At 40.4% G+C, this 26305-nt stretch overlaps 1 protein-coding gene across 1 annotated transcript in view; it reads left to right on the top strand.

The window, feature by feature from the left end:
- Nucleotides 1-26305, top strand: part of MACROD2 (MACRO domain containing 2) — a 900884-nt gene that overhangs the window by 841834 nt on the left and 32745 nt on the right. The window contains exons 11-15 of the mRNA XM_026055958.1: nt 5394-5456; nt 8662-8730; nt 18106-18183; nt 18824-18898; nt 19571-19669. Coding sequence (XP_025911743.1) covers nt 5394-5456; nt 8662-8730; nt 18106-18183; nt 18824-18898; nt 19571-19669 — 384 coding nt within the window. The remainder of the gene's footprint in view (nt 1-5393; nt 5457-8661; nt 8731-18105; nt 18184-18823; nt 18899-19570; nt 19670-26305) is intronic.

Here is a 26305-nt window from a genome sequence, read left to right as displayed (position 1 = left end):
GTTGCCAACACCAGCGGCGCAGCCAGTCGTTAACCTGGAAAGTCCGTCTCCTCCTCCTCTCATCCATCCCCCTCACTGGCAGGATTGAGGAGAAGATGACCTGGGCTCCCAGACCCTTGACCACCATCCCCAGAGCTCTGAAATCCTGCTTGATGGTCTGCAGTTTGCCCTTGGTGTCATTGGCGCCCACATGGAAGAGCAGCAGTGGGTAATAGTCCGAAGAATGGACGAGCCTTGCTCCTGTATTTCTCAGAACTTTAAATAGGTGAAATACAATAGTGTTATTTTTAACCTCTGAGATAATCCCCAAAAGCTATAGTTTTCTCATTCTTTTCCCACAGTCGCCAACAATTCTTGACAAAATACTGCATGACAATGAAAACCTGTTATTTATTAGGCTGACTACTTAGCTGCACTCGGTGCATTGATAGCAGCGCATTCAGGTCTGCTGCAGTGAGATAAATTGTTGAAACAGCAAGGGGGGAACAAGTCTCATAACCCCCTTAAACAATTACTGCAGATAATTCTTTACTAACCCCTCTTAAAATTTACCCCAAAGGGGTTATACACAAGGAGTGATTAAAACTGACCTAAATTGTAATTTAATTAAAAGAAATTGAAATTCAAACTGAAAATGTTTGGTAACCTCAGGCCAGCACCCTAATTATTCATTTTAATGCATTTATAGTTCTACAATAATGGCCTTTGTTTGTATGCGCTTTTTTGTTTTATGTCTGATATCATTTTTCCACTGGAATAATCTGAAAATGCTTGCAGGTGATATGATCTTGAGTATATATACAGATATATGTGTGCTTTCTTCTTTCATATTAGGAGTTCCACTGAAGTCAGCATATCTACTCATGTGTGCAGAATGTAACAGCTGTAAGATCAAGGCCTATATTTTTAATTTTCTCATTAATTAGTTTCCCTGTTATCCTAGAAGGACCTTCACATCATTAATATGATTGCCATGGCAATATTTTTGTGCTATTAAAAAGAAGGTTCAGAACTGTGGCATCCCTTATCTTGGTTGGCATTTGCCTTCTTCCAAAAAGCGTAGTCCAGCTGTGAGGTCCCCATGCCAGACTGAGGGAGATGTGTGAGGCTGCTGGCTCCTGGGGAGGACCAGCAGATGCCTGCATGGCAGGAGCCACACTGGGACGTAACAGGGTGAAACCCTGTTTTCAGGGACATGCTGCCTATGCAGATACGTGCGAATGGCAAACAAGACATGACCCTCAGGCAATGGCCTTCTGTATCATTTATTTCTGCTTCAGGAAGGAGTAGGTTGTTTGAAAGACCCTTACTCTGACTGTCTGTTTCTACCCTATACATAACATAGGTACCACTTCCTCAGCAGTGGAAACAATTTTCATAACATCTATGTTGGAGGGGTAAAAGTAGACTGTTTTGTATTGGTTAGGCAGAATTTATTCCTTCGACTAAAAATATGTTATCTGCAAATCTGCTGCCTTCTGGAAAATGTCTTTTTTCATTAGTTTTTGACACACTGGCTTTAGTCTTAGCTCTCCTAAATACATCTCTGACTATTTATGGAGAGAGGTGCTTCTCGAGAGGCATATGTGTGTGAGAATCTGGCYCTCGTTCAGCTCTGCCACAGGAGGAGCCAAGAGGCCGGCAGACTATTAGTATTTGTGACTTGCCATGTTTGTAGCAGGAGCAGTAAAAGATGCAAAAGCCCTCGTGCCCCTGGGCCCTTGCAGAGGACACAGGAAGAATACAAGAACCTGCTCTGGCGCTGCAGTCGAGAGATTGTCCCCTGGACTTTCCTTCGGTTCTTGTGTCATCCCTCTCCCCTCTGACTGCTGGCTTATTATTTATCGTATCAACTGCTTCGTTTGGGGGCTGCTACTGCAGCTGCCATATGACTGTGCATGCTAAATACCTCTCCTTAACGCAGAGTGGGCAGAGGCTGGCAGAGTATCCRGTTTTCTAGGTTGGTTAGAAGTGCTGCTTGCTTTGCCAGCTTGCTGAGCATGCTGATTGATCACTGGTTAGCCTGTTTACTACTGAATATAAATGAGGGAATAAATCATTTTGGGGAGTTTCCTTACAGGTCCCAAAGAAAAAGAGTGAGAGGGGAGAGCAAGCTCCTACCAGGCAGTAGTCAGCTTGGAAAAGGAAAGCAAAATGGCCAGAAGTATGTATTTTGGTCACTGATGTGCTTATTTTGTTTGTATTATGCTACTGTAACTCTCAAACTCCTGTTTTTTCAACTGACTGCCATTCTGGGGAAAAGAAACAGATGTTCCCATTTGTCTTTTGATGTGRCTCAAAATCATTTACATTTGCTGGCCTAAAATGACACGACATGTTATACACCACATTTTCTGTCTCCTCTGGAGTGAGTGACAGATTGTTGTTCAATTACTAGTATAATGGTAAAATAGATACTGTGAGGACAGTTCTCACCTAGAGGAAATGCAATTGCCAACTGCTGCAAGAGTGTAAAGAGAAGGATGGCAGATATTGCAGAAGCCATCCAGAGAAAAAGACATTTTTATTATTAATAATGTCATGGCGAAGACTCAAGGGAAATGCACTGGGTCTGGCTTTTCTGACTGGAGAAGAGGAGAGCAGGGGTGAACAAAAATATGGAGAAGAGCTGGTTTGGTACTTTTTTAAAATGTATTTGCAGCTCTTTTTCCTTGAACACATGCTACTTAAAGCCTTTCCATTTGCTCTGCACCCAGCTCCAATGGAGAGCAATAATTACAAACAGGCTCTTCATCAGTAGAAGACACTTAGTGAGAGGCTCGTTAGAAGGGTTTTAGAAAATGGAAAAAAAATGTTTGTCAGACGTGCAGGGATTAGTCACTGTTGCATCCTCTAGTTTACTTTCTTATCGGTGTATTCATACTCCCTCCCTTTCTCCTGAGATGAAGAGACTCACCATGCCAGACAAAGCTTAACCCTTGCTTCTGGAAGTCAGTTACTTGAGCATTTCTTGTCCACTCTTAATTTTTTAGTGTTTCTCAATTCTACTATTTTTTTAATGTTTCCTAATTCTACCAAAGTCACTCTGTAGGCACAATGCACCCTTTAAACCTGCTTTTGTAACATAAGTTTGGTCTGAGAAAGTGACTTTACAAGAGATGGAATCCCTTGGGAATAAAGAGGAATACCTCAAACACCTGATTTTAGCCAAATAGCTCATGGTTATAGTCATACTTGTTTTAATGGATGTAGAAACAAGTATCGTCTAGCATGTAATTTTGTGTAGTGAATGCAGTCAGGTGATTCCTGAAATGATTTTTGGTGATGTATCGGTAGTTACTGTTTGTGCCTGACCTGCTTTTTCTGAATGTAAAGTCCATCTGCGTGAAGCAAAACATGTTGCACTTGGCCGTAAGGAAGTTCTTTAGGATTTGTCACCACTTATTTAACAGTGAAGCCCTGTTCTCTTTGGATCTGACTTAATGGTGAAGACTTTTCAAGTATCCTTCCGCCGTTGCGTTACGGTGGTGTCCTGAAAGGACGATTCCTTACCACAGCTCCTGAGCCAGGCGACTCRCTCCCTGTGGGACACATGCAGGTGCAACAAAGAATTCGTTCCTTCTTTATTAATGGTTTGCTGCAAAGCTTGCAATGGCCAAAACTTAGGTTTTAGAAAGAAAGGGGGAGGGGGAAAGGAAAATGTACCTTCTAGTCTAGCTAACTTTCTGTTTTGTGTGTAGACCTCATGCATCGTCCTCGTGCTGTGTGTGGACCGTCAGAATGATTGAAAGAAAATTTAAAAAAAAAAGCGCAGCTGGTTTTATCAAATCATTTTGGTCATCTGTGTAATGCGATTTTTCTCCAGGTTAGACTCACTAAMGTGCGAAGAAATCACTATCGCTAGGCTGGTTATGATCGGTTCAGAGAGTTACAAAGCAGGCAAGAGGCCCGAGTGCCCCCCCGATGGCCAGCAGCCAGCCCGGCCGCAGGTGGGGTGTAACGCTGGGCTCCTCTGGCGCCCGAGACAGCAGCTCTGCGCAGGGTCACCTGGCGAATGCTTCTCCGCTAGTCCCATCTGCTGGAGGCCGAGATGTATTGCCTGCCAGAAGGAGCAGAGCAACGTGCCTCCCTCTTTAAATATGAGCTAAATCCAGTGGGCTGCCGGAAGGTGCCCGTTTGCTTCTGAAAAGCACACGCTTGCTTGCTTGCTTGCTTGCTTGCTTGCTTGCTTGCTTTCTCCTCCCTCCCCCCTAATTGCATTTCTGCTCCCGTTCTTCTCTCTGACAGCCCCGATGTGCTGAGTAAGGTGGTGGCGCTTTCACCGCGTTGCTCCACGGAAGTTGTAATCAGAAAAATCCAGGAGCCAGAAGAGATCACAGCAAAAAAATATGTGCATCACCATCAAGCCGTTCACAGGCTGGGGACTGAATTTCCCTTCTGCTGGTGTGTGCRCGCTGCACTCGCTTCCTCAGCTGCCTCGGTAGGGCTGGTGCTCAGCTGTGCGTGCCAGCCGCCTCACCATGCCGGCATGGGGGGAGCAGAGCCACGGCCGATACCGCGTGCTACGCCGCAACCACTAGTATTTTTATGAAGCTAAAAGAGGGCTCCTGACTGTGGAAAAGACAGATTGCTTGATTCTTTTCTAATTGGGCCAAGCACAGGTTAAGAAGGTTTGATCCTGTGTCCATAGACTTTCCCCAGCACATACTTTTCTCAGTGGTAATTCACTGTTTGGTACCTGCCTTCAGAAAGGGAGCTGGAGGGAAGAAAATGGATAATGAATGCAAATGCAAAAATGGAGAAAATTGTGAATGAATGTGAATGTAAAAAGGAAAAAAAAAATTAAATCCTAGCAATCTCGCCTTGGTTTATTTTGCTCTCTTCTTTGTAGTCATTTGTAATGCATTTTTATACTTTATGTTAGGTGGCTTTGAGCCTTTAAAATAAGTATCAGGCAATTCTCCCCCTCCTAGTGTCACCTTGCATAGCTATTAAGAGAGGTTCTGCAAGCCTAAAACACAGCCACCTGGAGGGTCTCGTGGAAATGGTACTGGAGGAAAACCATCCGAGAAAAACATCTTTATAAAATAAATAGAGTAAGATCAACCATCAATTTTATCTACTGTAGACAGCGTTTAAGGAAATATCTTTATTTGGTATACAGATATTTCCAGTGTTATGAACCAATTCTACCTACTGAGGTAAAATCTTCAATCTAACCCCTTCTTCCCCAGCTTGAAACGTGACTGTATTAAATGTAACTATTAATGTTTGCAGTTCTTCAGTTTACATTTATAGCTCTCTCCCCTTTTATCACAGGACCTTGCTGTAAATCAAGAGTTTATGCTGCATTGGTTACAATTAATATTGCTGCCACTGTTACCAATAAAAGAATATATCATAAGTAATTTTTTTGGGGGTTTCCTTGATAGGTGATAACAGCCCAGAGGAGAAGCAAAACACCGAAGAAGCTGAGGGCCAGAGCCAAGAAGCAGGTTTGTGCTGAGTTCCTTAAAGGACTTTCTTGGGTTTTATCCACCTTGGTGAACAATAACCGTAGTCAATGCTATTGACTGAAAATGTTTGTACGTTTTCACCAGATTAACTCAGGGCTTGTGCACTTCTCCCGGGAGGGACCCCAGCGCCATTCATTATGAATGAATGTATTGCAATGCAGGAATGCAGACTTTGCTGTTTAAGTTACACACTCCACAGTCCCTCTTTAAGGTGGCATATCTCTAGATAAATCTCTAACGAGAAAGAAATAATTTTCCCTCTTTGTCTACGCTGGAGTAGCACTCTGCGTAGCACAGAAACTGGGGGAAAGGAAATTGGGGGAAGGAGGAAGCAGTCTTTCTTTATTAAAAACTGCACTTTAAAAATTTTTTGAAGATATTTTCAGATTTTAGTAGATAGTCTGCATAAGTCTCAGGGGTTATGAAGATTTAAATCCATACAGAAAGATATTACATATACTGCAAATAAATGTCAGAGTTCACAAGCAGCGGGTTTTGCAGGTGGCATGCTTATAAATTATATGTTACAAGCTAGTAAGTTCAGTATTTTAAAATACAATACCACTCAATGTTCAAAATAGATTTTCTGTTACTTTTTCTGTTTCTGGTTGTATTTTTCATCCTACCAAACTTTATTCGATGCAAATGACAACTAGAATTAAGCAGTTATCAAAATAGCTGAAGTGACAGTCAAAATAGCTACAAGTCCCCATATTTCTTAGGGTTTCTTTTTGCAGTGTTACGTGTAACACAATGCTTTTTGTGTTGTTTTTTTTTCTCCTAGTAGTGCAGGGTGTTGCCTACACATATTTAATTCAGAGCGTGTGAAACAGTTTTGTACAGAACCACTTTTTTAATCAGTCCTGAGAATTGTTACCGGTATCCGGCAGATAGAGCTGAGCAAGGCCAGTCAGGTCAGCCAGCCAAGTCATCTGGCCTGCTTACTGCATTCTGGCTCTTTCCAGATGTTACATTCATTTGAGAGCAGTCCTTTTTTGGTCCCGTGCAGTGGGCGCCACAAATGTGAAGGTGCTGCATTTCTCCAGGGCATCCCATAGGCTGGTCTTCTGCAACAGGATCTTAGCAGCTGCTGCCGTCCCTGAGTGCTTGAAGTCCTTCCCTTGGTCRTGTCCGCCTCACCACCTCTTCTTTCCATCCCCGCGAGAGGCAGAGTCGCACTGTCCGAATCCAGACTCTTTTTTGCACCTCTGGGTAGTCAGGGCGATATCTTTGCCTTGGCAATGTCAACATTTTAACAGTACCAAGCACTGCTTGGCTTCTTGCTCAGGAGAGCTCAAACTGCAGAGGTTTCTGTTTAACCCARTTACATTACTGTCTACAAGTGCCAAATATAGCCCACTATACCTGTCAACTATATTCACTCTGTCTCCTGATGGGATGCATATTTCCCTGGTATATCGACTCATGAAACAGCTGGATTGAATGAGCTACGTCTCATTTTTCCCAGAAGTAAAGAAAATATACCTCTGTAAATTATTACTCTGCTACTGGGAGTGTCTTAAATGCATTGTGTTTTTTTCCAAAATTGTCATTATGACCTGTTATGTTACGAGCTGCCAGACTTGGTTTATCAGAGATATCATATGCGTTCTTTTACTATCTAATATCGGTAGACATGTTTTGTAGCTCTCACGGAGAGCTTCAAAGAAAAGATCCAGACTTTTCAAGTCCCAGATCCAGAAAAGTCATAGCTGAGGAACGCATTTAGGTACATGCCTGAAGATAATGTTATGCCTACATGTAGTCCAAGAGTCAGCTTCTCAGCCATAGGCACACAGAGGAGTAGTACAGAAAAAATGATTTGTCTTTCCGCTTATCCCTACTGGCTCACATGGTGATAACAAGAGAGAGGCATGCAATTACTTTGAGTCAGTAACATAAAGCTAATGAATTACTGTTGCATTCCCATTTCCTCACTGTGGAAGCAAACATCATCGGGAACTTCTAGGGCTGCTGCTTCTCTGCCCTTTGCTTGGCAGTAGAAAATGACCCGATTTTGCAAGATACATGGTTGCATGCYTGAAATGCTTCTAATCACTATGAATGATAATTGTCAGGAGCAGTCTCCTCAAATATTAAAGTTCTTATTTGAGAAGGCTGTATTTTCTAAACCARAAGGCATAGCCTTCATCTGAGTGTGACAAATCACAAAAGCATCACTTTAATATTGTAAAAGAAAATATAGGAGAAAAAATAGAAACAGTGTATTCTTACTCAGGCCATTACGTAGAGATTTATATATTCGTATTATACAATAGATGAAAAAGCCAGTTATAGTGTACGAAGATTGGCCTGAAATTGTTCAGCTATTACTGTTTTGTCTTTTTTTTAATCTAGCCTCTATACTATCATCGATGAACTTCACAGTTAACACATGGGAAGCAAATAGGTGGGATTCAGAGCTCTTGTTTTAAACCAGTTTAAAAAAAGTCTGTGTGACTATAAGACTATATTAGGAACCATTTTTGTCAGAAGCATAGGAGGGAAGTCTTTTGAAAGAAATGTAAAACTAAAAACAAAAACAAATGTTCCTAAAGGTTTTTGATTATAAAAAATGCCAAGCAAAAGCAACAGTGAAAGTGAAAAGATTCAATTAAATTCAGGTATTAGTTTTGTCTGTGAAATATCTAGTTACATCAGCATGTTCTACCATCGAAAATCTATGTGCCACTGATTTTCAGGGAGTTACTAAATTTAGGGCCTGATTCAGGAAAGCTTCTGTTTTCAGGAAAGCATTTGCATTTAATTATTTCATTTCCAGTGGGATTCATGGACATGATTAAAGTTGAGAACAGGCTTAATTGTTTTTCTCAAAATAGATGGATTTAATGAAAATAAGAATCTCAAAGCAAGTAGCAACACCAGCCTACCCGTGCAATTGATAGCTGTTACTCCCCCCGTAACAAGGGAAATTGAAATACAGACTTGATTTGGCAGTATGGTAATGCAAGCTTTACCCCAGCTTAGGGAAGAAGGTCAGACCAGTAATGCCCAGAGAAGACAACGTGAATGGATGGAAGGGCAGAAAATCGAGCCCCATACTAGTATCTTGATTCTTAGTCACAGAAACCACTGGAGAAGGTGTAATCCTTTTTTCAGTCAACCGGTTCCTCAGTTTGGTATTTAATGAATGACGTCGCTCTCATTTTCTGGGTTCTTACAGATGAGACGAAGCCTACAGCTGTACTCAGCCTATCATCATCAGAAGAAATAGAGCTGAGTGAGGATAAAGGTACAGATTGCAAACTGCATTTCAAAATATCCAATCCCAAGAGGACATTTCATAAAGCCTTATTTTCCTTTGTCTGGAAATTGCCAAAATCACAGTTAAACAACACAAAAATAGATAAATGCTTGGATTTTCATTTACAAAAGTCTTTGTAATGAACTGCTTGGCACCAGCTGTTCTGCTGGTAGGAGAGAGATGCCATGAATTCCTAAGTCCCTTGTTATGGAGGTAATACTAAAATATCATAGATGACATATCAGAAATGAACCTCAAGCTTGGGCTCACTAGGGCAGCTCACACGTGTAAAGTTAAGCATGCCCATCTATCTCAGCAGTATCAGCTCCCTACTCAGTGCTCTCCTGAAGAGGAAAAGAAAACACAATCACTATAAACACATCAGGAGGAGACAGAAGGAGATGAAGTCATAACGGAGAGGGAGAAAGCAATGTTTATCTTGTGCGGACTGTGCTGGGCACTCAGATCATTTAGTTTGTGATAAATATTTAAAAGTGTCACGGGGCCAAATGACAGGGAGTTTAGGAAACAAGAAAGAGGGATGATCTAATTTAAGTGTTTCAAGCTGAGCTTTTTCCTGTGGAGCTGTTGGTTTACAGATAGGAACCGGTGCACAGCCGTACCCTTTTTGATACTCTTATGATATCACACCATTAATTGCTTGTGCTGGTCTACAGTTTTGGGCATTTTTGCAGGGGCATGTCAAGAAAAAGCCTGGGTGATTTATAAAATGTTTGCTACTGGTAATTCAAAACAGGAGTTAGGCTATCTATAATAAATACAGTCTCTCAGTACAGCTTTCAAGAAAGACTAATAGAAAATTTTAATGCATTTTACTGAGATAACATAATTATTAACATCCATTAACTTATTTATTTTAAAAGACTTGATGTTTAATTCAGTGTYGCTGCTTGGCTCTCTTCTCATTTTTCTAGATAAGTGTGACGGGGTGCGAGAGCTTGCCCTTTGGTTCCAAAGGAACGTGCTGGAGTGCCCACATTCCTACCTGATTATGAGTTCAAAACCTTGTGCAGGTTGATTTAAGTGCTCTCTCAACTGATTGATTGATACKGYAGGGGGRAAAAAAAAATGCAAACCCTTGCCAGAGCACTGTTTTTTGCTATTCAGATCTTCACAGATTAGGGTCGTGGCAAGGCTAGTGGAAGGCAGAAATAGTGATAGATTCAGCCCTACTGTAATTGGTGATTACCTGCCAGTCATCTGTCTTTYTACTGACATTTGGCCTATCTATGAATTCTGTATCTGTATGATCGCCCCTTGGACACGCTCTTTATGTTTTGTAACGTGAGGGCCATGGCAGATTTTTGGCTTTGGATTTTTTTTTGCTGTGTGCACTCTTGCTGAAGATCCCAACATTTTGGTATTGCTTTGCGTTCTTGTTCCTGACTGTGAAGTCAGTGCCTCCTCTTATGTTTTTCAGGGACAACACCRATCATCTCAGTGTGTGACCATTCCAGTTTTTTTGACTCATTGTATTAGGGGTCTCTTCTCAGGAAAGTAGCGAGAAGAGATACTGCCCTGAGAAGTCCTTTATTCCAACATGTAGTTACTCTTTGGTGTCCTTCCTTTCCTCAAAAATAAGGCGGAAAGCATCTAGTAAGGCAAAGGAGTGAGACAGACTCTCCTCTGAATATCTGGTTTGGGAAGTAGTACTGGTACTAAAAGGAATGGTGGAGGTGTGTGATACTTAGCATGCTTGGGGATTTGTTTATGAGTTTTTTAAATGTAAACAAAATTTTTGAAAGACCAGGTTTTCATCCTTGTTTGTATTAGTATATTTTCAACTTGTCAGGTTTTAGATTTTGAGTTGTTTTAAAATGAACGCTAGTGTTACAAAAGTGCTACCTTTTCAGAGACGGCACTTTTACAAAATCGTGGCATTTCTGAAAACACCTGCCACTCCCGAAATAAATTTCAGTCTTCAAACTGTTTGTCCACCGCGTTAACTCAGCTAAAACCTGCCAGGTTCTGGAACATACTCMTTTCTGTAGTTTATCTTCAACTAAATGAACTGGATGTAAAGCATTTAAAGAAATTGTATTTTTCCAGTCTGTTCACCTAGTTACTGTGAAAGGAGATTTGTGGCAAATAAATCTAGACTACATGCTTCCAAAATGCATAGTTTAAACAACTTGGAATATGAGGTTGCCAAGCCTTTTATGGAGCTATAGCAGTCTTTCAAATGCCAGTTCTGATGGGTGCACTGGAACTGGTGTTTTGACTCTAATTAGCATCAACTAGTAATTTTTCTGCCTATTCTTTCATCTATTTCTGGGGTCAGAAAATAGTAAACACACTGAAATATTTATCTTTAATTCTAAAGTATGGTGATATTCAAACCAGATACTGCTCTCACTTTGAAGGTCATGCTGTTGCTTCACGTAGCTCTTAACAAATATTACCCATTGCAGACTGTCATAAACAGGGTTCTGCCAGTCCTATAGCAGTATAGGTCAACGTGTTTTGGTAGGGTCTTTAATGSACAATGGGAGTTTAATTTTCCTGACAAGCCTTATTCTAATTCAGGAGAAGCTTCCTAGTCAGGACAGCACTTAAATCTTGCTGAGAACTTACTCAAGTGTTACTTTCCTGCTCGTCCACGAGACTTGATGCACATACATCACTGCTGTCAGGAAGTTCAAATATTTTTTCTTACCTGGGTTGTCTTTATCAGGACTTTTTTTTTTTGGGGGGGGGGAGGCAATTTTAAAGAAGGGGAAGGATGAGAACGTAGAAGGATTGTTCATAAGAAGTGTGTTGGTGAGCAGTGCAGGAATAATGTTTTCAGGGGCTCTGATTAAAATGAGAACCTACTGCGAGACTACATTTCCTGTATTATTGTGAAAGTATAGCTCTTCCTTTATTCATTCTAGAAGCGACAGTAGCACTGTCCAGAAAAAAAAAGTTCATATGGGCCCAATTTGCATGTGGCCTTTGAACAGATGGAGTTTTCTGAGTGCTCTGTCTTTCCTCAGAAGAAATGCGGGACAGTCATATTACAAGAACATCAATATGTTTGATGTTATGCTGTGGAGGTATCCTCTTATTTGAGTCTGTGCCAAGTTTCTATTTCCACTGTCTGGAAATACCACAAAGAAATGTTGAAATTTTATCCTTGAAAACTTGCATGCATATCTATTAGCTGTTGCGGGGAGAGCTGGCGTCTCTAGGCAGCACCTTCGCCGTGCTTCATTACTGTGCATATGGAAGTAGGACCTTTACGCACAGTGTATTTCAAGGTAGAGCTGCTGCTCTTTATGAAATGTAAGGACAGAACAAAGTGATTAAAGTCATTAATGTTTATGCGGCAGATAAAAGACATATCGGACAGGCTGCAGGCTCGTATGCCTGTCCACGCAAGATTGTGCTGGGACTACCAACTTGTTTTAAATGTACCATCTACTATATACCGTTGTGTGGTAATGATGACAAACGAGGATAGGTTTGAACCCGTGGTTTTAAAAATAGAGTGTGCATGTGTGAGAGTGTTCTGCCTCTTCTTCCCAGTTACCTGTTGTACCAATTACTCTTTAATGTGACTTAATGATGGGGCTTTCTGGCAGAAAAATGAAAAAGAAACTGCGGATTTAGTACAGCTGAAGAKTGAACTCCACATTATGGAATCGTGACAAAGTTCCTGTTCACAATACACTGATTTTAATTCATTAGCACTTAATAAGAACTGAATTTTCATTTGAAGGTCAACTAAATTAAATCGTATGCTAATTAATTTTAAAAATAAAGTACCGATTAATTATTTCCAGGTGTTCACCAAAGTCAATGTTCCTGTGGGAATGCTGTTTAAAGCAAGTCACCATTTTTCTGCATTCACTGAAATGGAGTCAGATTCAGTCATCTAGAGGGTTTATGTTGACAGAAACAGAATTAGGTATATGTCTTGGCTAGAGTTTAACTCTAAAAACTCACTGTGTGCAGTGCAGAAGCCTATAAGTATCCTGCCTGTAAAACATAATGGATCTTAAAATTCCTGTTTGGCCAGCTGTAGTTCTCACCATGGAAAAATCTTGATGTCCTGAAGACAGAAATGACCAAGAAGGGATAAAGTGAAAGATATAGCATTTCAAATTCAGGGGAGCTGTATAAATCGACATAAATTAGACATTGATAAGTGGGTGAAAAAGATTGACTGAAAGGCCAATATATTCAAAAAGAGGTGTTTAAAATCAGCTCTTAAGTATATATTAAGACATCTAAATGAATGACCTGATTTTCAGAAGTGCTGAACACTCAGCAGCTACCAATGAAATGTTTTTACTTCACCCTTGGGCTATGATTAGACCTGGAAAATTTCAGCCTGAAAAATTTCAATTATAGGTAACTGAAAAAGAACCTGTGTAATGGAAGAGTTTTAACACCCCCAACTCTAGCTGTGGCTACAGTGATAACCTTTCTCTCGCCTGGGCAGAATGATTTTTATGAAAGCAAATTGACTAACACAACCCGAATGGCATGGTTTGCGGTTTTTTTAAACCAGGTAAATAACCATCCCCAGTCAGCCAAATGCCTTTTTGCCTAATACCCTTCATAACAGTCGGTTTTAGCTTTAGCTAGTGCTGGTTATTCACTTTTCTTTTAAATCTGACCGATCTGTAGCACTGTGCATCCAGACCGGGTCCGGACCCAGCCTGGAGGTGAGGCTGGAGCCTGAGTCCGGACCCAGCCTGGAGGCGAGGCTGGAGAAGACGCGGCTGGAGGAGCGAGTGAGCGGGAGCATTACCTGGCGGACCTTCCCCCTGCAGAGATGAGCCGCCTGGTCTGTTATCCGAACACTTGTACAAATCTCTCTACAGGTTGTTGTGCCTAACAAGGTCTGTTTTACCAAGCTGTATAAACTTGGGCTCAAATAAATCTAATCTGTCATAAAGATAGATTAAAATGAAATCTTGGTGGATATAAAAATAACATTTTAAAGTCAAAGCTCACGAATATCTCCCTAACTTCTCATAAATCACCATTTTATAGTACTTCATTTTAACACATTTTCCTCAGTTTATGAGGCAAAAGAATACCCTAATCATGTGGCAGCCTCTGTGCACACCATTACCTGTAATTTTAGACGCCTGCTTGATTTCTTTCACTCTGGAAATATTYCAGTCATTTTTCACAGTATCATGCTTAAAAAATAAAATGCACTGAACCCGTTTCTTTCATAATGGCCAGCTTTTTCCCTCTTTAATCTTCTTACAGCTCCCTAAAACATGGTGATTTATCTATGCTGTGTGCGGGACCCAGGTGTGTTGCACATTAGAAACGACTCAGTAAATAAGCCACACAGAGACTAGCTGGGGAAGTGAATTTTAAAAGATCATTAAAACCACTTAACATTCAGATCTTACTATTTCTCCTCTTCCTACGTATTTGCAAAATTTTGTTTGAGCAACGCTGTTTTATGCAGTCAAAAAAAGTATGAATGACATAGTAAAGGATGAGTTTTTATGCAGTATTTAGACAAAATAGTGTCTTGATTATTGTCAGGAAGGTAGGACTGATAGCTTATTGCAGGCTACACAGTTTTCCTGGAGCTGAATTCAACAAATAGTTGATAAAGGGAAAAGTGAATAATGTAGTTAAGGGGTATTCTGTCCTGCTTACTTGAAGTCAAAATGTTTTCTCCCAGGATTTTTAAAGGCTGGGGTTAATTCCCAGGTGTGTGCTGCCAAGCAGCCCCACAAAACAGTAATGCCACCACTGCAGAGGGGTGTTGAGCGCTGCAGCGGTGCGGATGGGACCTGGAGCTGGGGCAGAGCAAATGCTCCTTACGTGAATATTGCCACTGCGGCTGCCACGGAAAAGTAGCCTTGGATGGACTGAGGGGTCAGACGCTTAGACGTGAGCAAGCACCCCGATGCCTCGAGTGCAGTAGATAAGYGACCTATCTTTGGTTCATTTATGTCATTAAATGTCATGTTGGGTTTGTTTGTGTGTGATCAATGATGACATTAGGAACTGTGCTACAGTGTAGTATCAGAAACACTGATTTTTYTTCAGTTCTGCCTGGAGGAATACTAATCCTTACCATCCCAGTTTGGGGTTATCTTAGGTAAATGGTGCCCAGCGTGTGTTATCAAAAATAAGATACTATGTTGTGAAATAATACCCTGACTTGGATTCTCCAGTGCAACTTGATGGATAAGTAGCTGTGTTAGAAGAAGATTAATACTCTTTTATGCCATTTAAAAAATTGAGGTCGGTTCACTGGTCCGTTAGCGATGGATGAAGGCTTTAAGGATGGCCAGAGCTCTTTTAGGCCCCAGGATCATTTAGGACTATTCTGGTTTGTGCCAGTTGTATACGGCTATAAAGGGCTACGTAAAGGCAATGAACCAGCTGTTCCTGAGCACTGCCACTGCCCTGCTCCACAGACCTGCAAACAGAAGGTAGTATATAACCTGCAGGTGTGAGATGCCCACAGCTGCTTAGCCAATGAAGTGGAGGTAGCACTCTTGCCTCGTGTGCAATTTGAGAACAGCTTTTATTGACCTGTGTATTTAGTCTTACATTTTTACTCTTGCCTGGCTCAGATTTTCTTCATAAATCTGGGTTTATTCCTTTGCTTTATTTTACTCTTGTTAATCCTAAAAGTAAATCTGTCTTTGGACCTTTTGGCTTGAATATTTGATCCAATATTTGCATTTGAAAAGAAGAAGTCTTTGATATGGTCTTGACCTTAAAGATTTTGGAACTCCAAATCTGCATACTAATGCAATGACTGATCTCCGCTGCTGAAATGAGAGCTGCAGACAGTTGCAGCTAGGCAATAACTCCTGTCCATGCTCTTCTCTTCTCAGAAACACACTTTAAAAAAAATAACTTGTGCAGAATTATATTGCATATTGTCTGGAATAGTTTTGCATCCCATGTAAGTAAATTGCTTTCTTGAGCCCTGAAACAATTAGAAAGCTGTGTTCATGACCAAAGCGGAAGTTTAATACAAAACTGCAATCCCATAAGAATACACTGCGCACAGCTATTTATGGTAATGTCTGAAGCTGTGCCAAATAACACAGGTGGTCTCTAGCTGTGGTGCCTAATGCTGAAGCCCAGCATGGCTGGGGGGGGGGTCACGCTTACAGCTATATCCGAAGGGTGGAAGTACTGCTAGAGAGAAATCCCCAAAATGCAGGGTAACTGTGGTTTGCCATAAGCTATTTGATACTTCATGAAAGCCAGCAGCATGATGGGGCACCTACTTGCATCAGCCACACACGAGGCTCCCAAACTCCATTTTTTATTATTGACCAAAGTGTGTAATTGTTGTTCTGATACTGTGGATTGATTTTTGCATGAAATTGGAGTCATTCCTCATTCTGGGAGAAAAGGTGGCACCCATGAGCTGAGATTAAAGTCACAGGTCTGAAAGTAGAAAGTGCTGTGCAATAGCCTTAAGGGTCTGGGTGGAGAAGCTTGCATCTCCCACCCAAATCAGGAAAGAGTGCCCTGTGTTATCGCTTTTGGCTGTGTGAAGGCTCGTGTTCAGGCCCTGGTGGTAGAGTACTTAAAGAAGAGGACTCCTGAGTCCAGCACTGTTGGTACAGTTGCACAAACGTGCAACTAAATCATACACAGGAAGATTATAGTAACTCAGAATATGGGGCTACATGTGGTGCAACTCTTGGCTTGTTTGACATCCTGAAAGCTTTGTCATAGCCAGAATTTCATGCAATGGGTTTCAGGTTTTTTGGGGACATTGACAAATTCCCGACAGATTCTTACTGCCATTCCCATTTATACCAAGAAGTCCTTCAAGTCACATTTTGATTAAACTTGCAATTTGCTGAAATTCTAATTTATTTTAGCTCTGATTCAGGCTGATAGGGTAATCCCTTGTAACTCATAGCACAACGTGGCATGCTAGCATGAAAGGGCAGCACAGTGGTCCACCGATAGYAGTGAGTAGTGTTTTAAGTCCACAGGAGGGTGAAAAGAGTGCAGCAAGGGCAAATTTCAGCAAATTGTACATCAGTGAGATATTCAGCTTTCAAACTTGGATTTATAAACTTATTGTCATGCAATGAAAAGAGTAAGAAGCTGTGCAGGTAATTAAATATTTGCCTTGGGGGATTATTTGCAGTTAATTAAAGCCACACACTTTCAGTGCATACCTGTTCTACAGATTATTAAATTTGGATCAGATGTTAACAACCCAGCTTTCCCACTTATCCATCAGAGATTATTCTTGGCAAATTTCAGGAACAGAGTTTTACCAGGACATCCTATGGTATATTGTAAGATTTGTTCTGCTATATTATAGAAAGGGACTTTCTAGAAGTAGAGTCTTACTAACACTGCCATAGTGTAATATATTATCATGCACCATAGATCTTTTGTCGGTGTTACTTGAGTTTTTCTGCTAGCAGCATTTTAGAAAGTGTTTTACTCTGAACTATAAATAGTGATTATCTATTAGCATTAGTTCACTTATCCCTGAAGTTTGCAGAAATGTCCAGTTACTTACATCAGTGGCCTTTTTTAACAAGGGTCTAACAGAGCTCTTTATCTAGTAAAAACTGTGTGTTATGCCAATGAGCAGGAATAAAAAGAGCGTAGCTCTTTTGCTGTGATTTCCTGACCATAGTGGAATATGTAATACATTTTCTCCATCACCACACAAAAAGTAAGGAGTGGCTTTTGTTAGAAAACACTGTTTGACATAGCAAAATAATGACCTGTGCTTGTGAAGACTGCAGATAGTGCAGAGACAGGATTTAAACCAATTTAAACCTCACTGTGCCCCTGGTTCAAGGTTTGGCTTYGGGCAGTTCGTTTTGCTAGTCTCCCCCAAAGTGAAAGAAGTCTTTGCCACGATAATGACCTGGGCAGTTCTGTCATTGGGTGAAATGAGGCTACAGTTTGCACTGAGATTTATAGGACTTAATGTTTGTCAAGTGTGCGGAAATCCAACTATGCAAAGTACTAGCATTGTTCTAAAAATAAGTCACTTAATATGTCAAGTGGATAGTTCATGTTGTTTCCCATAGCTTTGTGCTACTCCGTTCATTAGAAATAAAATTCTTGGTAATACTCCTGATTTTTCTTAGATATTCTTTCTTGCCAACTCTTTGTTTGAGGTTTGTACTGCGGCCCAAAACCTTTTCAGTAAGTGTGCAGATTCTGAAATCAATTTGAATAATTTAAACCCATGAGTATACTTTTATAGTATATAAATCCGGGGTCAAACAGACAGACAGTCTGTCAGAGTATGGGAATGCCAAATATGAATCTAGCACCTCAGGGCTACCCGTGTTTGAGGTAACTACCAGCCTCTTCCGGCATGAAAACCACTGCAGGATTTTTTCATTTGGTTGGTTGTTGTTTCCTCAGACTCCCTGAAAGACCCCAAAGGTGCGCCGGAGAATGACCCAGTGCATSCTGTGGTGTGTGAACAAGATCAAGCCGAAGGTAAAGTTTTCTATCAAAATTCCTGAAGACACAAATAATGAACCAGTTGGGAACCTTGTTCTTCCAGTTACAGCATTCGGTGGTTTTCCCCCTGACCTCTGCTGCCTTAGCAATATGCCTTCAGCTAGTAGAGGCTGGGCACCAAACAGYCTTAGTACCGTACTCTCTGGGGTTACTGARAAAGAACTGGGTCTCCAAATATGTAGTTTTAATCATATTGATCCTGGGTCAGTGCATAACATTATTGTTACTGTTTTTTCTTTTCTTTTTTTTTTTTTTCTTTTCTTTTCTTTTCTTTTCTTTTCTTTTCCTAGCAGAAAGATTTTCCACAAAAGGGTAAGCGTGGTGTGTAACAGCTCCTGTGAAAAACATGTCAAGGCTGAGCTACAGGAAAAAAAAAAAAAGTCATTCAGGGTCAGTTTTGACCAGCCATTCAACATACTTAATGTTTAGAACTTATTGAGTGGTATGTTCATATATAAAGTAATTTCAACATTGTTCATTTAATAGGAAAAAAAGCAGTACTGGGCTGAAAAGTAACATGATATATGTTGGGTTTGTGTCCTGCTTTGATAAACTTGTCTTTGCACRCATGCGCAGCCATCATACTGATGTCATTTCCAATTTGTCGTGTTAACAGGACAAGAGGATGTTTCTGCAGAAGAGGAGATGAAAACTGGGACAGATTCCCAAAGCTCCTGCATGGAAGTAGAAGGTACTGGGCATGCCTTGAAACCAATGAGCAAGATTACCAGGAAGAAAAATACCTGTTACTGCTCAGTCACCAGCAGTAGTGTTTAAGTTCCCTTTGTTTCCCCATACCTAGTAAGCCAGATCTGTTGAGCTGAATCGTCTTATGGTAGCTCTGAATTTGAGTTTGAGCAGGGGAGTAGCTGTGGATTCTCGGCTCAGGTGGTGAAAGCTGATTTTTAATGCCCTTGTTTAAAGAAAAAAAAAAAAAGATTTTTAATCATTTGCCCCGTTAAAAAAAAGTGAACACYGTATCTCTTATTCCTGAGGATAAGCACTTGAGTCTTGAACATGAGGTGCACTGAATGCTCTAGCCCCAGTCCAGGCAAACACTTTGGTAAATGTATCTTTGGGCTTGTGACTAGTCCCAGGGAAGTCCCAAGCTTAGAGCTAGGCACCTATTTTTTGTGCTAGGGCTAGAAAGCTCAGCATCTCGGAGGATCAAGGCCTTGCTCTCAACTATAGCCCCTTGGATTTCCTGGAGATAGCTGTGGTATCGGTACTTCTGGCKGGTAGGATCCTTTTCCTCTGCTGATGTTTTTAATGGTAATCTCTGTAGCGTATATTAATCGTTCTATACAATGTCAGTTCTGAAGAAGCTTACCGTCGAGCTTCTGTTTTCATCAAATCTATTCAGAGCCATTGTTGAACCAAAAAGACACAACAGAAGCCAAGAAACCTTTGATTCCCAGTGCAGATGAAGATGAAGAAAAAGAAGAAGGAGGAGGAGGAGGAGGTAAGAAAGAGAATTCTATTGAGTTCTTACATTCTCTTATTAATTATAGRTATTTTGTCCATTGCAAGGAAACATGGAAATAGCACATAAAGGTGATTTTTTTTTTTTAGTATCCTTTCTTCCCTATTGTTGAGTGTTCTTGTGATGTATTGGTCTTGGATTCATATAGGAAAATAAGTGCAAGAAAGTGCACAATCAGGTTCTAAAGTGACTTTAAAATAAATACACTTCTCATTGTTGGTTTTCTGTATTAATGTGCATAAGGCTGATTAAGCAAGCAATTTATGTCTATTAAAGTACCCTGTTGATCATGCTCACTAGAAACGTTGAGGGTATTTACAATAAATGGGTATGAAAATRATTCGTGAGGTCATTGGTAGAGATTTAACTACTAATTAACCAAAACTAGTAAKTCTAATAAAGAAACCAATATTTGGAGCAGGAACACATAGAGTCTTGCTGAAGCAATAAATTCTTCTGAGAGTAAACTATTTAAATCCTTAGTAATGCTTTTGCAAAGAAACTCAGAAGTTCAATTTTTAGTGTTAGACGCTCTTCTGGGAGCCCTACATCCAGCTGATCATTTGTAGTAGTCATATGATTGCATAAAAAGCAGTATATTATGTAAATAAATCTCTAACTGCAAAGTAATTGCAAGTTAATAATTATATGGTCTTCTGTAGAGCACAGAGATGAATTTTACAGTTCCAAACTAAAACCTGGACATGATCTTTACTGAAAATTCAGGTCAATACTAACTGTGTTGTCCTAATTATGAACTCCTTTTCGCAGCCCCATTGACACCAACTTAATTGCAAACTTGCATTAGTAATATTGACACTTATCTTCATTGCAAGTCTAGGTTAATAGAACCTCTTTGTTCATATACAGCTAAACAACATTTCCTCTCCTTTTTTTTCTTTATTGCCTATCCAAGTTGAGACTAATCGCATCTSTTTATTACCAGTCATGTTTTTAGTATCGGTTTTGTGTTTTATTACTTATGGTGAAAATAGACTTGCTATAATCCTTACTTCAAATCCAGGTAAATGGTATTGCTCTCCTTCAATTGCAAATCCAGGTTACATAATACAAACTCACACTGATTGCAAATACCAAAGTCATTATGTTAATTTTCTCCTAATAGAAATTATTTACATTTTATTTTATGCCTCATCAAAAGCAAGTTGGACAAAATGTACTTTCATTATTTGTACATTTCCTTCGCTTTAGTACTTCAGTGTCCCCTACAGCTAGTGACTGTCATTTAGTTCTCAGTGGAGAGATTATATTTCGCCATCTGTTCTACCTAGTATTAAAATATGCAACATTAAAGAAAAGAAGGTAATGTCAGAAAAGGGTTGTTCTTGGCGCTTTTCCTTTTCCTGCTCCTTATTTAAAAGGTTCTAGTACTAAGCAAGTAAATGATTCTTTCCAAACATTCTGGAACACGGTCCTACCTTGGGGCTCACATATTGCTCCTGTACAAGATTAGCCTGATCCAAAGCTCATTAAAGTTCATAGAAAGACTCTCGTTTACTTAAGTGAGCTTTCAGTCAGCTCCATAAGAGGAGATACTGAGCTGAGTCAACGCACAGGGCAGCAGCACTTAGGTAACTGCACTGATACTCTTTTTAGCTTCTTCAGAATATACTGGCTTTGGGTCAGGGAAAACGAATCAGTGCTTTTTCAGCTTTTAGGAAAGGAAAGGAAATTATGGCTTTCCCTTGCTTTGCTTCATTCTTATGGGTGTATGACCCTCAGAACTCATCTTGCTAGATACTTACAGTTTTGATGGGCGCATATTCTGCAATGATAGCTTTGAGAGCCACAATGCAAGGTGGTTCTTCACTAAAAGAGTATAAAAAAATCAACCTAAGTTCAGGCTGATAAAATAATACATATTCCCCAGAGAGAATTTCCATTAGAAAGAGTCTACCTGGCATAAAACAGAGACTTAATATGTAACACTGTTTCATGAAACACAAGTGCTACCACATAAACTAATTCAGTTCAATTGTTTCCCAGCCGCATCTACAGTACATTTGAAGTACAATAAAATGGCGTATTTTTGCCTAAGAACACTTGAAAAAAGCTAACATGCGACTATTATTCCCATGAAATAGAAACCCAGTCACAGTAGCGGATGTTAAGTGTCACAACAGTGCTCTTGACCTGTATTAAATCTACATGCATTGCCAAATGTAGCAACTGCCAGACTGCAGACAACCTGCTCTGTCTTTTCTAAGTTTGATACTTTCTTTTTGTGTTATCAAGCTCATCCTGGAGCAAAGGGCAATGCGGAGCTGCCTCTCCCCTCTCTCTCTCACTGGGCGCCATTAGATTAATGGGAGTCGTCTGTGAGCTGAGCTTTGCCCATGGCTGGAGCTCTGGAAGCTACTAAATGATCGACAGAGATCAAAGTCCCTTTTYCAACCTATGGCTAGATGTCTGCTTGGTGGCAGATTGTAGCTTTAAAGACAGCCAGTAATTTTCCAGTGATCTGGATTTCCRTGGAAAACTGACTGTTTCTTGATGTTTTCTAAGTGGGTCTCAGTTTTCACAAATTTCTGATGGAACGCAGGTAAGCTGCTGATTGAATTTGTGCTGGTTTTGCTACCAGCTTTTCTCATGTGTGGCTGGGGATTTTAAGGCTTGCAGAGTCCTTTCTGTAAAGCCTGTTGGAATTCATAGCTCCAGGGTCTCTCCACAGTGCACATTACAATGGAGTTGTGGATCCTCGGGCTTTCGAGGTTGTGGGACAATGGGAGTCCGGAGGACTGAAGAATCAACATTTTGGCAATTTCACCACTGTTTCCCCTTGCCTGGCAGTTTGAAACAAGCCAGATTACCTTGAAGAATTTAATGACATAAGGCACTGTGTGTGTTTTCACAAAAACCTGGAGTTTCATTTTCAAAAATCAGTAATAAAATAYAGTGTGCCAATTACTCCTTTTTTTTTCCCTCCTGTAACTTAGTTATATATTACTAGGGAGCAACTGAAGAAAAGAGACAAACTAAGATGCCTTTTTTTTTTCCAGGTAGTATAATGCAGTCATTCTAGTTCACAAAAGAATAATGAAAATCTTTATTTCTTATAAGATTAGGGAATATTCTCAAATCCCTTTATTAAAAAGCAGAGCAAGTGGTGATCACTGACCTATTTGCTGACTAGGGAAGTGCACATGTTTTTAATGCTTAGTTTGGCAGCCCTTTATATGCACACTTAGAAATAGTTCTGTCATGTTCTAATGACCATGCTTTCAGCATTTAGTTGTAGTTTGAATCAGCTCCGTTTTTCTACAAGACAACTTACAGCAAATGGAAATGCAGCTCATATTATTTGTGTGAATATGTAGCCGTTCCCTACCCTGAGCCTGTTCTCCCCTCTTGATCTTGCTATTTCCTACTGCTTTGTCTCTTGCTGCGTAAAGACATGTGATACGATGATTTCCCTCACCAATCATCTCTGGAAGTTGCTTAACTCTTTGGAGGATATGATTTCTGTCAGAACACTGGTAGATGAAGTAATGACCACAGAAGTGGCCATTATTTCTCTGTTTGCTCCTCTTCTGTGTTCAGACTCAAAAATTTTGTCTTATTGTCATTACACTGTTTGTGACATTATTCAAGCATTTGTGATGCTTGAAGAGCTCAACTCTATATTTGTATTTTCATTCCAGTTCTGTCAGAAACTCTTTTCTCTCAGGCCAAGTCTGCTAACTAGTCCAGCTCTTGCTGGACCTTCTCCTCTGTCATTTTTTCAAACTTTCCATCAATTTGAATTAAACACTTTCAACGGGATTTTGACTTGGGATGTTTCTCCCCACAGCAAATACATTTAAAATCAACTCATTTTATTTCTCAGTATGATCTGAGCACAAAGCRCATCTCTGAGTTTCCAGGAATAGTCTATGCTGTTTCATTCTGATGGCTGAAGCCGTACRAGAGACCCTGACATCATGACAGTGAGTGAGAGGGAAGGGGTGAGGGCACTACACCCACCGTGGCCTGGTGATTATGGCGTGCTCATGCATGCCCTAAAATTGTAGTCGGGGTGGCAGCCTCCCTGGGAAAAAAGCACGTTTGTTTGCTTGTAGAGAGCTCCCAAAATGCAGCAGCAGGTCATTGCTGAAGCACAATCAAGGAGCAAAGTGCTGTAATTAATGCCTGTAAAGGGTATATTAAAGTGCCCAGGGATTTAGCTAAGAGCAGGACACAGCCCGTGCAATTAGTATTTGTGTGCAGTGAAATCCTAGCCTGTTTGAATGYCCTATTTAGGCAACCATGTTAACCATCTTTTTGTGTATGGAAGATGTTAMAGCAGACTGAATGCACAGGTGGGGGGAGGGTTAACTTTTAAATCATTTGTGATATACATAATTTCCTGTAATGCCAGACTTTTGGTCACTGCCCRTCTACTGTAAATTTGCATTCTGCCTGATTTTTGTCCTAGCTAAACCCAGTTTTGCTCGAGAGCTTGTTTTTTGTGAATAATCATGTAACTTTGTAGCCATCATTTCATCCATTCTTCTTTTAAACAGCTAGATTTCCACGTCATTTACCCATCTGTACTTTAGGAAAGCAGTAATTTTACGATATAATCTTAGAGAGAATCAAATATTCCAAAACTTGGAGGAAGAGTTCTCTCCATTTTTCTACAGTTCCATTTTTAGGATTTTTACATTGTTGCTATGGTTGTAAATACTGTCAAAAGAATAGCATTCTTTGATACAGTATTATGGTTATAGAGAAACAAAATACTTCTTGAAAAAGATCTTTTGAGATACATCTGACAGCCTTATTCTTGAGTCATGGCAATTGTAACTAGCTTTCATTTCTTAACCAAACATTTCCTCAGCTTCAAGTGGGGATGGATGAGACATCTTGGAAAAAATAGATTTTAAAATTGTCTTTAAATATCTTTAAAAATATATTTTTTTTGTTTTGGGGAAAAAAATGAATCCTAGGATATTTTGTAGTGTGGCTTCAATTACCAAAGGAACAAAAGAATAAATATCCTGAATCAGAAGTATGTCTAGGCTTTGGTAATAACCTCTATTAAATGCATTTGATGAAAGTGTTGGAAGCTCTGAAATGAGTTGTATCCAGTCCAGTGGAGGAAGTGTGGCCTGACCTGTATTGATTAACATTCTGATACAAAAGTGTATGCATTCTGTATACATTTTTAATTTCTCTTAATATAAAATGACATGACTGTTATAATCTATTAATATGTGCTAATACTGTAAAAAGAATGAGAAAGAATGGACCATGAGTTAAAAAAAAGCAACTCTTTCCTTAAAATGCACTTAAGCCACAAATTGAGATGCTTTCTGAGCTATTGCAGAATAATATGGCCCTAAATTTGCAATGTATCTGAAGAATCTGCTTCAGACATTTATTGATATTTGGCAGAGAAAAAAAGTTCATCTTTGGACATTTTGCAGAAATGCTGGAAGTTCTGTGGAACCAGAAAATTGCAAATGGGTRTTTAAACTCACATCTAAAGTTAAGCCACACAGAGAGGTGGACAGTCACAAAGCACATATCTGGGACTAGCTGGAGGCATGCCGTAACAAGATTATCGCTGGAAAGCCAAAATAGTGCCTTCCTACAGGGGATACCTTTAGGTTTTAAGAAATCTCACTTTTCATGCCTTTATTTTCTCGGGAACTTCACGAAACTCAAGTGAAGTTTGCAGTTGCGATATYGGCCAGATGAGGAGCTTCTGCAACAGAAGTCTGCTCGCCTGTGCTGTGGCCAAAGGGCAGTTCAGGCTCTGTCTCCTAGTGCAAAGCTCTTTGCTCYCTTCTGAAAGAGTTATAGCTGTGACAGAGAAGTATATTCGGTTTATTTCTGTGCCTTGTGCATGCAGGGAAACTGTGGGCAGGGGAACGAAACCTTTTAGCTTAGGAAAAGGTTTCTTTGGTGGGAGGGGTGTTTTTTCCAAGTTTGCAAACATTATGGTGATTTTCATGAAAGCACATAAAATGTTCTCCGGATGTTTGGGATTCAGGTGACTTTGTTTAAAAAGCTGCTGGACAAAGGCGAGGGTAATGCCCTTGTTTGTCGCTCTGTGTGAGCAGGCAGCCGTGGCGACTGCGAAATGGCCTGTGCTCCACGGGGGTGCTGGCGCGTGCAGGAGAAGAGGGCGGGAGTGCTTTTTGGGTCACAGCAGCTGTGGTATATTCATCGTGGCTTTGTTAGAAGGTGCGTGGCACACAGCCCGCGTGGTGCTTTCCCTGGTGGAGGTGGTGGGATTTGTTCCTTTTCTTGGTGCCGGCTGGTGCAACAGGGGATGCAGTCCACATAAGGCAGCGCGCGCTGGCCAACGTGTGGACTCTCCTCTCCTCGGAGAGACGCGGCAAGTCAGCTGCAGACACCCTGTGGGCCTTACCTGAAGTTGCTGCCTGGGCTGTGCTGAGCAACACCATACATTAGCGAGACGGGGTGGTTATTACACTGTCAGTAGTCTGCTCCAGATATTGATTTCAACCTCCCGGGGGGGAAAAAGTGATTTTTTTTTCCTGCGACAGAAAGAATCTGTTTCTTTTCATTATTCTCTGTATATCAGATTCCAGCCTGCATGTATGTAAAGAACAGGTGGTTCAAGCTCAGTTTTAAGTTTTAATT

This window comes from Apteryx rowi, unplaced genomic scaffold (assembly GCF_003343035.1).
Source record: "Apteryx rowi isolate R43461 unplaced genomic scaffold, aptRow1 scaffold_128, whole genome shotgun sequence".
NCBI lineage: Eukaryota > Metazoa > Chordata > Aves > Apterygiformes > Apterygidae > Apteryx > Apteryx rowi.
Note: the sequence above shows the minus strand (reverse complement) of the source record. Positions and strands in the feature narration are given on the sequence as shown.